We start from the raw sequence: 18,578 nt of genomic DNA on the forward strand, positions 1-18,578 counted from the left end.
AATAATAATTTTTAAAAAATAAAAATATAATAAAAAAAAAAAAAAAAAAAAAAAAAAAAAAAAAAAAAACAATAGTACGACTATTTTTAAAAAACTGTTGAATGCTACAAACAACCACACGTATTTTTGTTGCTAAATTGCCGCCATTATCCTCTGCCGTCCACATTGCCACCGCATCATTAGCCGAGAAAAACTGCCTTCATCATGCAAAAGAAGCTTTGTTAGGATTTTGTTTTTAGGGACAGGGTATATTAGGGTGAGCCTTTTTCTTTCTAATTCGCTATATGAAAGTAAAGTTCGGTTTTAAATGTTAAAAAATCTAAGCACTCGACTAGCTTTTTGATAAAAATTGGAGATGTCAAAATCCGAGAAAAAACTATCTCCCAAAATGTAGACACCCATTGGCAATCGCCTGACGCCACCTTCACCTGCCGAAGCAGTCAACTGTCAAAAAACAATTGTGACCACAAAAATTACAACTTTGATAGTTTCTTTTAAGGGGCCATAACCTTTCAAATGTATATAGAAAAATTTTAATGGCCAAAAATATAGATATTCAAAGCTTTAGAGTTTAGACCACAAGGTAATAAGAGGAAGTCAAGATTTTTTTTATAACAAAAAGAAAAAAAAAGTACTTTTAAAGGTAAAACAAGAAAGAAATTGTTGAGATAGAATTGGAGAACAAAAAAAAAAAGGCTTTTGGGAATATTTATGCTTAGGTCAACGTGAATTGTTTGGTTGAGTGTAGTTTGGAGGAATTGGAATTCATTGAATTTCAAGTCAATGAATTTCCAAACTACATTGTTTGGTTGGAAAGAAGAATTGCAAAATTGCAATTCCCTCCAAATGATGAATTACAATTCATGAGATAACCCCGTGAATTGTAATTCAATGGAGATGAGGGACAATTTTGCCATCAAATGTTAATTAAAATCTTTATGCACTTGTAACTTGAATGCGGAATCACAATTAACAATGAATCGCAAATCAAATTAATCAACTAAACAATGTTCATAATCATGGATCTTTAATTAAAACATGAATAAAGATAAAGACTTTACTTGATTCCATGTATTCTCTAAAATAATCAAGAATGTTTCACTCTCTGATCTGTATGTCAATCTATATGTCAATCACCTAGAAAACTCAATGACTTGAAACCTATGATTAACTCCTCCCATACCTTTTGTTTTTAAAAAAAAAAATTGAAATTATTATTATTATTATTATTATTATTCTTTTTAAAGAATTATTATTATTATTTTATTTTTAAAAATTATTATTATTATTACTACTACTATACTATAACATAAAGGCATTTTAACCCTTTAATTATTCTTACATTTCAATTTCCTATACTTATATACTTTATTCATTGAATTACAATTACACCCAATTACAATTCTTTTTCCCAATAATTCCTTCCTCCCAACCAAACACCATATTACCATATATATGGTCAATGCATTCACCGTGGAAAGGGTGAACTTGAAAGGGGTAATGGGAAACGATTCAACTGTACTGATGGAAATCACAAGAACTATTATAGTGCCGGGTTTTTTGTCATTTTTATTGAAAAAAAGAAGTTATTGGAGTTTAAGAAATTAGAGAGTAATTCGAATAGAACTAATGTCAGAAGCTTGGAAATGGCAGTTTGTTATAGAATATATGAATCAAAGATGTTTTCTGTGGTTAGTTTGAAAATGGCAGTTTCTTATAGGATATTTGAAAGATTTGTTAAATTTAAGTCCGTCCGAGTCGATCCTTCCTTTATTTCATCTCCCATAAAGATGATTTTTCAATCTTAACCCAACAAAACATTTTAAAATATGTAAATCTCAATAATTCAATAACTCAATTAACATATCACAAAAAAAAAATCTGTCCATTTTTGTCCCTTTTTCTTCAAAACAGATCCTACAATAGGAAGATTTGGGCGTTTCTATTAATTAATCACTGGGCAATTCAAAGACAACAAACTCTAATAAATTCAGAAAGAAACAGATTTGTGCTCAGAAGCCAAGCGTAACAAGAAAATTTCATTGAAGATCCCAACACAAAGTTAAGATCTTCTTACATGTTAGAACCTCATCACTGCAGCATCATCTCATCCAAAAAAGAAAAAAATAATAAAAGAAATTTAGCTACCGCAAATTTGAAGGAAACTTGAGTTTCCTCCAATCGTGATTAGTAGCTCTTTATCGGCACCGTGCAAAAGGTGGATTGCCAGAGACGTTTCAACAAACCCCCGTTGTCTGATTCAAATGCCTCATTCAATAACAATTAATTATGAAAAATAAATTTCAAAAAAAAAAAACAATATATCCGGATTATTGTGTCACGAAACAATTGTATTTGAATCATGGGTCTTCAGCCGGATAATGCGTTTAGGCTCCATGCGGCAGACGGGTCCGCCATTAACTGGCACCTGCTGCTGACTCTGTATGGAGCCATCTTCATGATGATTAAATCAAAAATAAAAAATAAAATTTAGAAATAAAAAAAAAAAAAAAAAAAAAAAAAAAAAAAAAAAAAAAAAAAAAGCAGATATAGAGAGAAGAACACCACTACTTTTGATTCAGCATACTATGTTGTACTTGAAAGAGGAAGAAGATCTGTACTTATAAGGGAGTTAGAAACCCTAAAATGAAATTGGGTTGGGCCTATGGGCTATATAGTCCGTTAACTCACTTTTCCATATTTGTCTCAAACTCTAATTATCACAAAACCGAATCAAATTATTTTTAGTTGGGTCAATTAATAGTAGTAATATTTTACTTTTTATTATTTATTTGTATATATTTTTAAAAAAATTAAGGTGTTGTTTGTTGGTGATTTTTTCACGCTATTATGGATTCTATATTTATTATTATGGATTCTATATTTATTATTATGTTTGTTTCTCTATTTTTAGATCTTATTATTAAAATAAAATCTTTTAATAATTACAAAAGTAATTACTCATTTACTTATTACTCATTTACTCAAATTACAAAGTGACTCTTTCTACTTAAACGTATTACCATTACCAAATATTTAATTTTCATCACAATTCTGATTACAATGTTTAAACTAAACACGCCCTAAAATTAACCTCATCAAAATATATAAATTAGTATTATATTGAGCAATTTTTTTAAAAAAAGACTTACATTTTACCTAACATTGATCTCTATTCTCAAAAATTTCAATTGTGGTTTAAAAAATTATGATTTGCCTTATTAGTGAACCTATAGATTTGCTTGATACAGTATATGAGATTTGATTATATAAAATATTTTAGGAGTACTCATAATGAGGTGAATATTCTAGAAAAAAAACCTCCTAAGATGTTTTCCTGGATAAAATAAGGAGTTAATTCCATTAGAGGTCCCTTGTCTTTGGTGGTAATTCCAAATTTAGTCTCACACTATCATTTTTGACATTTAACATCCCAGACTATTATTTAATTGACACTTTTACTCCTTCTCCTAAATTATGATTTCTTTGAAGAGGTTATTTGTTTGTCACTTACATTCTTTTCATTTTTGTACAACTTTATTCAGTTATTTTACTCTTTTTTTTTTGTCTTTCACGCTTTTTTGGAGGTATTCAAGTGCCTGCAAGTCCTATTGGAAATTTGGAGCCTAACAAGCAATGTGATGCAAAGAATGAGGGGTCTGTTAAGAGATGTGAAGGTTGAGGATCATGGTTGAAATAGTTATTAAAATATTATCCAGTTCGAATTCTATACGTTTATTTCTATTAGCATCTGACATTTTTTATATTATTCATGGTTGATATGTAACAGGAATTTATCCATGTCCAATAACACTATTTAGATTTTTTTTTTCATATTTCAACTTTGAAATTTGTCTGCTTTGTTTCAATCTTAACAAGATTCAATTTTAAATTTATTTATATTTTTTTGAAAACATGAATGAATATAAATAAACATATACTATCTTCTACAAATAAGTAGACTTTACGTGAAAATTCAAGATAATATCGATTAAATAATTCGTAAGTAATATATCCTCTCAAGGGATTTACAATTTAGTATTTTGTAATATTTAGTTTAGTCAAGTTTTACTATATAAAATTTAAATATTTGTAAATTACATCAAAAATAGTATTAGATATAAAAATTTAAATTTAAAAGTTATAAAAAAATATTAAAGAAAATAAAAAAAATTAAAGTTATGTTAAATACGGTAAGAATATATTTACTAAATATTATTAAGAATATGTTAAATACTTATCAATTTTTCAAAAGAGTTTTTTTTTTTTTTTTACTATTTATTGTATATGCCAGGGGATCACGAACTAATATAAGCAATTGATATATATGCTAGGGGCTCACGACCATTACCCAAAATAGAAATTGATGTAATATTTAATAATCTTATAATTGATTAATTATATTCATAAATACTAATATTTAATATATTTTTTTTGAAAATCAAAGCCTTCATTAAGATCAAAGAAGAATCAAGTTCGAAATACAGTCAGGGGGAACATAGTCCCAAACACCAAGGACAGACGCAGATCTAGTCGCCCGTGCAAGCACATGAGCCACTTGATTAACTGACCTTTTGACATGGCAGACAACAACATCTCCAATGTCTCTAGCAATAGTATGACATTGCTTAATTAGAATACCAACATAAGAAAGATCACGACACGAGGAATTAAAAGAAGAACAAAAATTCAAACAATCTGTCTCCAAAATAACATGATTCACGCCACGAGTCTTGAACCAAGAAAGTGCTTCCTTAATCGCCATGGTTTCTGCGAGATAAGGGTCCGGAGCGCATTGAAGACGGGTTGCAAAAGCTGCCACAAATCTCCCAGCATGGTCACGGAGCACTGCACCAGCCCCTACGTGCCCATGTAGAATTGAAGCATCCACATTGCATTTTAACATTCCTAGAGGAAGAGGAGACCATGCACATACAAGAACTGAAGACACATTCGGAACAGTTGGAATTGCAGTATCCATATTCTGCCACTCATGCACAAAATAATTCATCTTTTCCTTCAGCATAGTCATGGACCATATTTTATTATTAAAAACTTTGTCATTCCTTGCAAGCCACACTGTCCAGAATCTCGCAGCCATGAGCAGAGCCTCTTTACCATCTGATAAAAGCAAAACAGATTCCACAAATTGAGAGAACGAGGAATTCCGAAGCAAGTCCCTACCCTCCCATAGTTGTCTAGCCACCGGGCATTCACATAACAGATGTGCAATAGTTTCAGTCTCTCCTACACACAAAGAGCAACCACCACCAATCCATATGCCTTTAGTCTGAAGAACTTCACAGACAGGCAGAATATTTCTAACACAGCGCCAAATGAAATTTTTAAATTTTGGTGGTACCTTCATCTTCCAAATATGATCCCATTTCGTGAATTCTAGGCCAGCTTCTTGAGACAACTGCTCTTGGGTCTGCATGTGATAGTCATGTTTCACAAAATACTGACCTTTAATGTAATATTTAATATATAATAATAATAATTTTAGTATATACGAATTGATATTCCTGTTAAAGAAAAATAATTAATTTGCTCAATGAAGAATAAATAATACAAGTAAATTGCACTTTTCAAAAAAAAAGTGTAAATAAAATGTGATAGAGAGTGTAATAATAAGCACATTAAATGACAACTTTATTTTTTCGTAATGAAACGGAACAATAAATCTAGAATATATTCATTCTTAAATGATGTCTATTAAAAATACCAATAAATAAAATAGGATAAGAAATGAAAATCAATAATCTATCTATTTTTTTTATTAATAAAAGTAAAATCTTCTCTTCAACTTTAATACTATAGATAATTGGTAAGAAAATGTTATATAGAAATTAACTAATATCTATTAATTGGTCATATTATTTCCAATTTCGCAAATTATACCTAATTCTCATGGTGGATATAAATTGTACCGTAATTCTCACCGTAATAACGTAATTCAAGGTAATATACTTTTCAAATTCATGGTAACCGCATTATATGTAAATATAAAAATAAATATTACACACGCACATCCAGGTGCATTAATCAATAATATTTTACCTATTTTAAAATATACCTATTTAATTTATAATAATTTATATATACACTAATTGATATTCATGGTAAGATTTTTTTTAAAAAAAATATAATATTAGCGTATAAGGTAATTGATATTAGTAATTGATATTCATGGTAAGTTGATCATTTTTTTTCTATTTACTGTATACAGGAAAAATATATTTACTAATATATTACAATATTTCAATTACGTTATAATTATCATCTATTTTGACCAACTTCCATATAGAGGGTACAATGTTAAATTTTTTTATTTCGGTATGGCTGCTTTCTCGTCGAAGTTTTCGACCGACCTCGCCTCCTTCTTCCATCTGGTGAGGTAGTCGGTCAATGTCTCCGTACTCCCCTGTTCTAACTTGCACATACTGGCAAACAGCTTCTTCTTCGGTATGCTGCAGGCGTAGTACGACAAGAATTTCACCGAGAGATCCGCAAAGGTCGAGATGGATTTCTCGGGCAACGACGTGAACCAATCTTGCGCTTGGCCGTCGAGGGTTGCGAAAAAACCTCGGCACATGACGGCGTCACTCGCACCCGTCATCATGATGGCGGCCCGATACCTGTGGTGGTGGGACCGGGGGTCGGCCGACCCCTTATAAGCCTTGATGGTTGGGAATCGGAAATCCCTCGGTAGCGGCTCCGCCATGACATCGTCGATGAAGGGGGAGGTCAACACCTCCTGAGGCTCCGGGGACCCTTCTCGTGCTTCCAACTTACGCTGGAGCTCGTCCATCCGCCTACGTAACTGCTCCATCTCACTGCTGTGGGAGCTCGAGGGCCGTCCACGAGTCTCCCCGGATTGCTCTATACGCGAGGCTTGCTCCCGCCGAGGTTGAGCGCGGGGTTCAAGGCTCGGGGCCCTTCGTGAAGCCGACACCTCGGCGGGCGCCTCGTTGGGAGATCCGAAGTCGAGGCGTTCGTGGATTGGGACTCGTGTGCCCAATCGTCCGAGAGCGGACTTGGTAGCCCGAACCGGGCGGTCTCCTCTTGTCTCGCGTTGTGCAGGCCGACCTCGAGGGGCCTCGTCTCCTCCCCTCCTTGCTGAGGGCCGAGGTGAATTGACCTCCTCGGGTGTGCGAGGTCGGCGGGTGCTCGGACCCTCCTCTCGCCGTGACAAGCCTGGGGGAAGAGCCACGAGGTTGCCTTGAAGCCCATCCAAGATCTGCGTCAACACGGTGGTGGCTTGCCGGAGCGCGGCTATCCCCTCCCGAAAGCCCGGGGCTGGAGGTGGAGGGGGCGGGGTCGGCCCGGCGTGTCGGTTGTTGTTGAGGACGTCCCGGAGGTCGCCGGCCGACCTCACGGGCAGGGTTTGGTGACTTGCCGTCCCGTTAGGTTCACCGGCACGGGAGGGAGCGCGGTTGCCCCGCGAGCCGTGGGAGTTACCGGAGTTGGATCCTGATCTTGCATAGCTAGTGAATAGCACGCTCGAGCCTGTACGTCGAGCTCTCAATGAAAGCACCAATGATGGATTTAATTAACCCGGGTAGCCCGAATCAATAAACCCGATAAGAATATAGGGGGTATGACAAGTATGGATCAAGGTGCACCTCAGAGGTACTTGTATATATTGAACAAATAACAAAGCTATTATAGGATTGGTAATAACATGACAAAGATGTTGTTTAAGACAAAGAAGTGGAAGATGTCTTGTTTAGACAATGTTACATGTTTATATACTAACTGTAGGCCCAACAACCTGGAGAAAACCCCTCGAGCGGGCCTGGACCGCATCCTACGCCGATGAGACCGCGTCAAACCGCGACCTGGCGCACCTGGGCCGAGCCCAGAGCTCGGCCCAGCCGACCTCCGTAGAGGTCGGCCCTGTGGGAAAGAGGCCCGGGTTGTGCTCCCGGGTCGTCCAACTCCTGATCCGTGCTCCGTGCTAACTCCGTACCGGGTCCGGGTATGATTTATCCATCACAGTCATTATTCAATTCTATACACTAAGGGATCACGAACTAATATAAACAATTGATATATATGCTAGGGGATCACGGTTGTTACCCAAAATTGAAATTGATGTAATATTTAATAATCATATAATTGATTAATTATATTCATAAATACTAATATATATATATATATATATATATATATACATATATACATATAAAATATAATATAATATAATCTATATCTATACTATATATAAAAGCAATATCCTCCAACAAAGTTTTCCCGCCCAAATGTTGGAGTATTTTAGTAATATGGTAATTATTAATTATTAATATTTATTAATATAGAATAATAATATTAATGGCAATCATAATTGTAATGGTAATAAATCGTAATTATAATAAATTGTTATTGATCATAATCGTAATGGTAATTCTTAATTATTAATATAGAATAATAATATTAATGGTAATTGTTATTGTTATTAGCAATTGGTAATTATTATTATTATGCTAGAAATAGAAATTATGATAGAATTATGATTGGTAAATGGTAATAAACAAATGTAATTGTAAACAAATAGGTATTGGAATATAATATATATGGAATATAATATAATGGTGGTTTTCCATTCAAATATAATAGTTCTGCATCTCTCTCTCTTTATGGCTATAAATACAAGAAAAAACTCAGTCAATCACCACCACCAATTTTTATCTCTCTTAGTTCTGTTGTTTTTCGTTTGTGAAAGCATCAATGTACATAGGAAGAACCACCCTTCTCCATAGAAGTGTGACATATTTACTGCTTGTTTTTTTTTTTTTTTTACTGTTCTTATCTTATCTTTTTTTTTTTTCTTACATTCATTGTAGGTTCTTATATTTTGCAATCACAAGCGCTGGGGTTAATTGTTGGTAGCTTCAATTGCTGAAAGATAAGCTAATTTGTCAAATAACTACAACTTTTATTCTTAGTATTAACTATTCTTTTTTTAATTGATTTTTTAACTAATTTTTTTTATATTTGGAAGCTTATATTTCCAGCTCTTTTGATCCTTTAATTACAAATGCAGATATTTGTAGCATAATAAGCAATGTAATGCAAAGGATAGTGGATTTGTTTAGAGATGTGAAAGTTGAGAAGCAATTAATAAAATATTTTCCTGTTGAAATCCTAGACATTTATGTTTTGGGGCATTAAAGATTTCAAATTTTAAATTTGTGTGATTTATTTAAATCTTAGCATTTCATGGTTTTAAATTAATTTGAATATGCAGTTGTTTTATTTGTTTACTCATACCATGTTCAGAGGTGAAATTATAGTTAAAAAAAAAGATATTAAAAAATAAGTAACTGAAAATTAAACGGCACGTAATTTAGGCCATTTGAATAAGTAAATTAATATTAATATTTTATTGGAAATTGAACGAAAAAAGAAATGAATTTATTTCGACAATTAAATTAATATAGTTATATTAATCATATTAATATTTATGAAGGAAAAAGAAAATGAATATATTAATATTTAATTGGAAATATAATTGGAAATTATATTTTTATAATTATATTACTTATTAATTATATGGAAATGAATGTCAAAATCTTTTTACGAATGAAAAAGGAAATAAATATTACACACGAGAATCTGTTATTAATATCATGTTACTAATGTTACTAATTGGCACAGGAATCAGGCCAAACGAAAAAGGAGATTAACAATAAAAATTCGCTATAAATATAACATAGCTTTTCCTATGCAAAAATTAATAACCACCAAATGAAATATTAGGAAAAAATTATTAAGGAAAAAGAAATGAAAATAAATATTTATTCCTTTTATGAAGGAAAAAAGGAAATGAATATATTCATATTTCACGGAAAATATAATCAACAATTATATTATAATTATAATTATATTAATTATTTAGAAGGAAAAACAAAATGAATTTATTAATATTTCACTGAAAATATATTCAACAATTATATTTTTATAATTATATTACTTTTAAATCATATGAAAATTAATATTAAATTTTATGAACGAAAAGGAAATAAATATTACATGAGAATCTGTTATTAATATTTTCTTACTAATTGGCAAGAAATCAGGCCAATTAATTGGCAATTATGAGGGAAAAAAAAAGAATGAAAAGCAATATAAATTCTTTTGATGAAGGACAAAGGAATGAATATACTCAAAAGAAAATGGAATATTATGAAAAAATGAAATGAATATATTAATATTTCGCTGAAATATAACACAACTTTTCCCTACGAAAAAATTAGTAACCACCAAATGAATGATTTGGAAAAAATTATAAACAAAAAAAGGAATGTAAAATAATATTAATTCTTTTTATGAAGGAAAAAGGAAATGAAATATTAGGAAAAAAATGAAATGAACATATTAATATTTTACTGAAAATATAACACAGTTTTTTCTACGGACAAATTAGTAACCACCAAATGAAATATTAGGAAAAAATTATGAAGGAAAAAAGAATGGAAATGAATATTAACTTTTTTATGAAGGAAAATGGAAATGAATATATTTATAAGGAAATAAAATATTAGGAAAAGCGAAATAAGTATATTAATATTTGACTAGAAATATAACATAACATTCCATATGAAAAAATTAGTAACCAACAAATGAAATATTATGAAAAAATTATGAAGGAAAAAGGAATGGAAATCAATATTAATTCTTTTTTATGAGGGAAAAGTGAAATGAAATATTAGGAAAAACGAAATGAATATATTAATATTTCACTATAAATATAGCATAGCTTTCCCTACAAAAGAATTAGTAACCAACAAATGAAATATTAGGAAACAATTATGAAGTAAAAAGGAATGACAATCAATAATCTACTATACTAATAAGAGCCAAAGAGAGTTAGGCCTAAAACGGGTAGAAAAAATGTCGGTCAAATTATTTAATCAAATGGATGGTTCAGATGAATTATTTAATCAAATAGATGGTTAAGATAATTCAGATTAATATTATTAATAGAGATTACCTAATTTAACCTTACTTTTATGATTATCGTTAAGTTTTCCGTTAAATATTCCCTTCTCCATTAATATTCCGTTAACTTTTAACTTACCCATTAATTTCTATAAGAAAGGTCTTAGGTTCGAACCTCATCTCAATCAAATTTGACATAATTAAGTTTCTCACTCTATTTTACACTTATTAAATTAAATAAATTAGTAGCTACAATAAAAAAATGATACATATGTATTTCTTTAATTTAGAATTATGTGTCTACAATACATTTATTTGAAAAAATTATTCATTATCAGAAAATTAAATTAAATAAGATAAATAATTTCATTAGTTATATTGTCTTTATTTTTCTCCCATGCAAAGATTCTTTACATTCAAATTTATCAATTGATATTCATTACATTGTCCATTATCTTATTTTTACAATATCTTGTAATTAAATATCAAAGTTATAGTACAAAATAATGTTATATATTTATTTACCAAGTATTTTATTAATACTATGAAAAAAACTCTTAAAATAATTTGAAGCTAATTATATTAACTACTTGGGGATTGGTTGACAAGGAGAGTACTCAAATAATAACCCAACAAATTGAAGCGGAATCACTCTATTTTACTCTTATTGAATTAAATAAATTAGTAGTTACACTAAAAAATGATACATATGTATTTCTTTAATACCATGAAAAAAATAAAAAAGAATAGTTTGAAACCAATCATATTAACTACTTGCGGGATTTGTTGACAATGAAAGTACTCAAATAACCCATAACCCAGCAAATTGAAGCGAGAAACTACCTTTTAATATCTTTGGAATACATAATATTTCAAATTTTCAAAATTTTATTAATTTATTTAATCTTTTTTTCTTAAATTAGAGATTTCTTTATCCACAATAACTCATTCAACAATAATGGTTGAACCAAATGAACCCCAAGCAGAACACCTAAATGAAAGTCCATAGCTCCTATATCATAATCTCATTGCATGACGTTGTCATCTATGCTACCAACAATAACCGAATTGCAAATAACGCACTACCAACAAAAAGGAAGAGAACAAATAGTAAATATGAAGACAATTACAATGTTACTCAAAAGAGAATTAAGAACACTTAGAAAAATTCAAATTAAAAGTAGTATTTATTTAGACTATCATTTTTAGACCAAATATTTAGACTATCGATTTTATGCAAACATTTATTTTAGTAATAATTATATTGGATTTTCTATATTATCTTGGATTCATATACTTTGAGTTAGATATTTAAATAAAAAAATTCGACATTCAATTACCCATGTATAAACTTCTCCTATATAATCTTGCATTGATATACTTTCAAATAGTTATTTAAATATAAACATTGGGCATTAACTCATTCGCACAATGCGCGTATAAAACTAGTTTTTTTAATTTATAAAGGAAAAAGGAAATTAATATATTCAAAAGGAAATTAAAATATTAATAAAATGAAATAAATATATTAATATTTCATTGGAAATATAATCAACAATTATATTATTACAATTATATGAATTAAATATTAATTAATTAATTAATTATATTAATTATTAATTATATTAATAAATACTACATCATAATAATTAATATTTATTAACTAGAAGGTTGATCAATCCTCTCACCAACTTTAGATGTCGTTGATCAAATTAATTAGTACACGTGTGACATGAACACTGCAGAAGGTCAAACATATTTAATATATAATAATAATATTTTTTGTATATACGAATTGATATTCCTATTAACGAAAAATACTTAATTTAGTGTAATTGACTAATAATAATTGCCTAATAATTATTATGGTAATTGAGCTAAATATTAGTCGTTGAATTTATTTTTATACTCCGTAATAATTAAAGTTACATTATTTCTCATTTTTCCATATTTATTTTTGTAATAATATTATTACTTAAGTTATATTAAATATCGATCTTTTATAGGTAATTGTAAACAAACAAGTCATATATTATTCAATTAATTGAGTGATACTTTTGCACTAATCTTATAATCAAATAAATGTGCATGTTCAATATTAGATTTTTTGTTAAATAATTGTATCTTTAGTTTTATTATCTAAATAAAAAAAAATGTATCCGTGAATCGCACGGGTAATTGGACAATTATTTGCTCTAATTCAAGCAAAGAAAATATTAAAAAACATAATCAATCCAACCAATTTCATCAATTGCGCTATATAATATTCGATGTTATAATTTATATATTTGTATATCGATCCAAATATTCTTAAAATATTATAGCAAATTCATTCCGTGCAACGCACGTGCGAAAATACTAGTACTAGTAATAATCTAAAAACTTAATAAGTCTCAATCAAGGTTATGTCCTTCATTTATGTCCCTCTTTCTATATGCTAATAAATTTGTACATTTTACTTTAAATGTTGTACACTTCAATGTTATTAGACAAAATTGTCCCTACTACATTGTTGTTATACAAAACTACCCTTACAACGTTATAACACCGTTAGTTTGTAACTCCATCATTACTATCATACACCTCTATCTATCATATCATTTTCCTATTCCTTAATTATCATTTTAGNCTACATTGTTGTTATACAAAACTACCCTTACAACGTTATAACACCGTTAGTTTGTAACTCCATCATTACTATCATACACCTCTATCTATCATATCATTTTCCTATTCCTTAATTATCATTTTAGTAAAATCATTATATAATTAATTTAATGGTTGATTATATTTTAATTAAATTTCTATGCATGGTAAATCATATATGTGTGTGTATAAAATACCTATATTATATTTGCATATATAATTAGAATTAAAAATTTTAATTATTTATATTTATTAATGTTTTAATATTGGGCATGAACTTTCGCGCATCGCGCGTACAAATACTAGTAATAATAGAAGTGCCAAGTTAAGTTTTCCCCCCAAAACTTAAGGACATTTTTGTAAAACCAATCTCATAATTATTTTAGTAAAAATCATTAATTATTTTAGTAAAAATCTTTGATTTTAAAAAATGTTAAGAATTAAAATAAATTACACTTTCCTTAGGGACCTATTTTCCATCAATCAAATCCTTTGCTTCACAATTTGTACTATATATATATATATATATATATATATATATATATATATATATATATATATATATATATATATATATATCACCCTGCTCTTCTTTCTTGCCTCACAATCGTACACTTCATAACCACTGTTTTCTCCTCTTTGGTGCTTATCTGAGAGTACTGTGAAGAAACCCCATAAAGGGTTGAAGGTAAAAGATATCGAGATCCTGTAAATCTTGAAAATTGAACATTTCCAGCTTTCATTGTCTCTTTATGATTTACCAACTTAATTAACATTTCTCTTTCCGTTTTGCAGATATAGTTAAGAATCTGTGAAAAGCTAGAGCATTTTGTGTAACCCCTCGGTTTTTCAGACAAAGTTAAAGTTCGAAAATATTTTTTTTTAAGCTATGATATTTATAAGATGAGCTCTCGGTACTTCAGAAGGATTTTTATAAGTGAGACTAGTTATTAGTAAGCTGCGATCTACGTACCGGTCACGAACCGTAAAATTTGTAAGGATGTATATACAATTCGAATTTTCCTAGAGAATGGATTATTAAGCATGATATGATTAAGCGTGAACTTCCTACTCAGTTCAGTGAAGATTAGACGATTAAGCGTGAACTTCCTACTCAGTTCAGTGAAGATTAGACGAACTGTAATGAACTTCCTACTCAGTTCAGTGAAGATTAGACGAACTGTAAGAGTGAAATTTGTTACGGACCTCGTACCTACATTTCGCGAGATACCGAAAAATTCTCGGTTTTTGTGGTTAAGGACGGGATTATTTTTAGAATAATTTTGGTATTAAGAATTTCCCGAATTAAGCTATTTTCCACCAAAGATTTATCTGATTTAATCCCTAACTGTCTAGAAAATCCATTCTTCAAAAATATCATGAATTAAAATAATGTTATCTTTGGATAAGATCACATTTACTTGATCTCCAAGCTTAGGAAGACTTCACCTTGGCCGAAATTAATAGGGAGAGAGGAGAGAGAGTGTGATCATTTTTATTCTTCACCATAGTTGATCTTCAAGAACTCCATAACCAAGGATCATAAGTAAAATTCCTTCAAGTTCTCAACACTAGGTAAGTTATTGAAATATTTGGTTTAATGAGTTAGAACTTTTTCTAAGATGTAATCATAAGCTAAGAAATCTTGGAAATGTTGTTATTATGGTGAAATTTGTTTAGGACTTTCGATGGATTTGTGGGAATAAGGAACCCCAACACTCTTTACTGTTAAAAGCTTCAAGGAAGGTAAGAAATCCCTTCAGTTGGTATAGTCACTTGAAAATAGGCAATTGTATAGGTATATGTATTATGGAGTTAAGATTTGATATGAAAATTATATGTTAAGCTTTAAACTTCTTAGTTAATTTCTATGCAAAAATTTGTGTTTTGGGCTTAAAAATATTTTTGGTATGCATAAATTTAACGTATGCATGCATATATATACTATGTTTATGTCCATATAAAATTATGTTGAAGAAAAGGTGGAAAAATAGGAGTTTTTGCACTGTTTTGCTGCCCAGAAAATTTGAGCCGTATGAGTGGACGCCCCTATGGACGCGCGTCTACCGTGCGTCCACTGGTGTCCAGAGTTTTCAGACCAGTCTGTGTGAGCGGACGCCTCAGCGGACGCGCGTCCAGCGTGCGTCCACTGACGTCCAGATTTTTGGGAAAAATTAAGGAAAAAGCCGAAGGTGAGGACGCCCTAGTGGACGCGCGTCCACCCTACGTCCACTGACGTCCAGAATGTTCAAATCAGTATTTTCAGTCCAAAAAGTTTGGGTATGATGTCAAGCTATGTCTAAATTATTTTCAACTGTATTATTTTTGGTTAAATGTTTACGTATGCTTGCGTCATAATTTTTGAAAGGCCTATGGGCAAACAAGCTTGATTTTTGAGGAAATAAATGTTTTGAGAAATGAAGAGAAAATACTAATCACGTACATGAAAGATATTTTGGAAATCTTAGTTTCTGGATATGTTGCAGAGAAATTGAGAAAGGGACCTACGGGAGGGCTTAATTGCCATGGCCCGAGGTTGGAACAAGGTGGGGACCTACGGGAGGGCTTAAATGCTACTACCCGAGGTTGGAATAAGGTTGGACCTTCGGGAGGGCTGGAGTGCCATGGCCCGAGGTTGGGATAAGGAGACCTACGGGAAGGCTGGAGCATGCCATGGCCCAAGGTTTGAGAAGGGGAATTGAGAAATGAATATTATACTGAGCTGCGGTTCAGAGAATTAGAGCTGCGGTTCTAATTGAGAAATGATAAAAATAATGTCTCGTGCTTATCCAGGGGGAAACTAAGTAATTAACTATGGAATTATTAGTATACTGAGCTGCGGTTCAGATAATTAAAATAATTAGAGCTGCGGTTCTAATTGAAAAGATGAATATAATACTGAGCTGCGGTTCAGAGAATTAGAGCTGCGGTTCTAATTGAAAAGATGAATGATATACTGAGCTGCGGTTCAGATGTTTAAAAGATTTAGAGCTGCGGTTCTAATTGATAATGGGTGAAATTCTTGAAAATGGAAAGTTTATGAACTTGCCTAAAATATACGTGAATATAATTTGGAATGACAGTTATGTCACTATTTTTTTATTTGAAGGAAGGTTATATGTAATTCCTTTAAATATATGCTGTCATGCTATCTTTGGATTGTTTGATTTCAGGTAAACTTCCAAAGTATGGGTAAAAACTCTATAAGCTTTTGTATTAATATTATATTTCAAAACCTTTGTCTACGCTTGAGTGACAATGGATTTTCTTACTTAGCCGTCGTGCTAACTACACTTCATTGTGTCCCTTATCAGATGGATTCTAGTGAGGGCTTATGCAACCCTGTCTAGTGTGTGCTCCTGAAGCCCGATGAGCTCTGAATAGGATGGAAGTCGAGGTTGAGGATTACTCTATCCTAGAATAGACACCCTGGAAGAATGATTTCCTTATGTATTAAGTGGGAATATTGATGTGGTTATTTGATGTTGTAAGTTTAGCCTTAGCGTTTGGGTATAGGAGAGATACCTAAGCGTGGCGGTAACACCCGGTTTTCTGCTGGTTAGTCGCTTCCGCAATGTATTATTATTAGGGATTTTGTAATAAATCCAAGATGTGAAAATTGGGGTGTTACATTTTGAATCCCCGTCTTAGAAAGCTAAATCTTGGTTAGTGTTGATTAACTTGTTTGAGTTGGAATCTTTTATTTTTTACGAAAACGAATACCATTTTTATATATGCTGATGCTCGGGTAGTAGGGTTGACTTGATTAGTGCCCTGTGTTTAGTGTAGATCTCAGAGAAAAGGATTGGCTTATATCACCAAGGTAGCACCTAGCAGTGGTTGGACCTCAATCAAGTACGAAGAACTTCAAGAAGATGATGTTTGGAGCAGTTTCCATGACATGAATGAATTCCTTCTCAAGGTTAAAGAGTCATCATACTCTACTATCATGAACCCAAAATGGTCCAATACTCTGCTCCTACTAACATACTCGATTGGTCCAAAATCTATGACTCCAATTCACAGGCCTCCTAAAATCCACGATTTCTCGATGGTCATTATCAAGAAAAGAAAGGCGGTGGATTCATTATAATTAAGTAGTTGGAACATTGAAAAAGATTATAAAATCATAAAATTAATATATATATATATATATATATATATATATATATATATATAATTTAATAAATTATAAAATTGAACAAAATAAAAAATTATTAAAAATATTTCAATTAAGAAATTAATGAAAGTAATTACAGAATATTTAAATGACAATTAAAGTGTTTTATAATTTAAAAAAAAATTTTAGTTAATGAATATATACAAATATTCCATAATATTAATATTTGCAAGAATTTAAATATTTTAACTATTATACTAATTAAAGAATTAAGAAATTAAGTATAATTAAGCTAATAATAAAATTAAGTAAAATAAGAAAATAATTGTAATTAAGCTAATCATAGAGAATAAAAAATTGAAAGTAATTACAAATTATTTAAATCGTAATAAAGATTATCTTTATAATAAAAAAATCATATTTTAGTTAATGAATATATGCAAATCTTCTGAAATATTAATATTTAAAAATAATAAATAAAATATTTCCAAAATCATCATTATAATTATAATGATAATTAATAGTATCAAAGATATTTTATACAAAGTATTTAAATAATAATAGAATTATCTTTATAATCAGAAAATTAGTTTTTTAGTTAATGAATATATGGAAAAGGTAAAAATTAATGTAAACTTAATGTACTATAATATTATTATTAGGTAGTCATTTCATTCCTTTTATTATTATACTAATTAAGGAATTAATTATAATTAAGCTAATAATAGAATTAAGGAATTAAGTAAAATAAGGAAATAATTGTAACTAAGCTAATAATGGAGAATAAGAAATTAAGAAATTGAAAGTAATTACTGAGTATTAAAATGGTAATAAAATTAATGATAATTAACAGTATAAAATATATTTA

General features: G+C 30.3%; 1 protein-coding gene and 1 non-coding gene across 2 annotated transcripts; both read right to left on the reverse strand.

The window, feature by feature from the left end:
- Positions 1 to 2,007: 2,007 nt before the first annotated feature.
- LOC116023850 lies at positions 2,008 to 2,101 on the reverse strand. Its single transcript, XR_004099441.1, has one exon. It is a non-coding gene; the product is annotated as a small nucleolar RNA R24 (small nucleolar RNA).
- Positions 2,102 to 4,459: 2,358 nt separating this feature from the next.
- On the reverse strand, positions 4,460 to 5,437 carry LOC116023477. Its single transcript, XM_031264479.1, has one exon. It carries the CDS (start codon positions 5,435 to 5,437, stop codon positions 4,460 to 4,462), a length of 978 nt encoding a protein of 325 aa, XP_031120339.1.
- Positions 5,438 to 18,578: the final 13,141 nt, after the last annotated feature.

Source organism: Ipomoea triloba, chromosome 6, assembly GCF_003576645.1.
Source record: "Ipomoea triloba cultivar NCNSP0323 chromosome 6, ASM357664v1".
Classification (NCBI taxonomy): domain Eukaryota; kingdom Viridiplantae; phylum Streptophyta; class Magnoliopsida; order Solanales; family Convolvulaceae; genus Ipomoea; species Ipomoea triloba.

What these genes read in the sequence shown, in the direction of transcription:
- LOC116023477 (XM_031264479.1), bottom strand. Translation starts at nt 5,437, where the DNA reads ATGCAGACCCAAGAGCAGTTGTCTCAAGAAGCTGGCCTAGAATTCACG.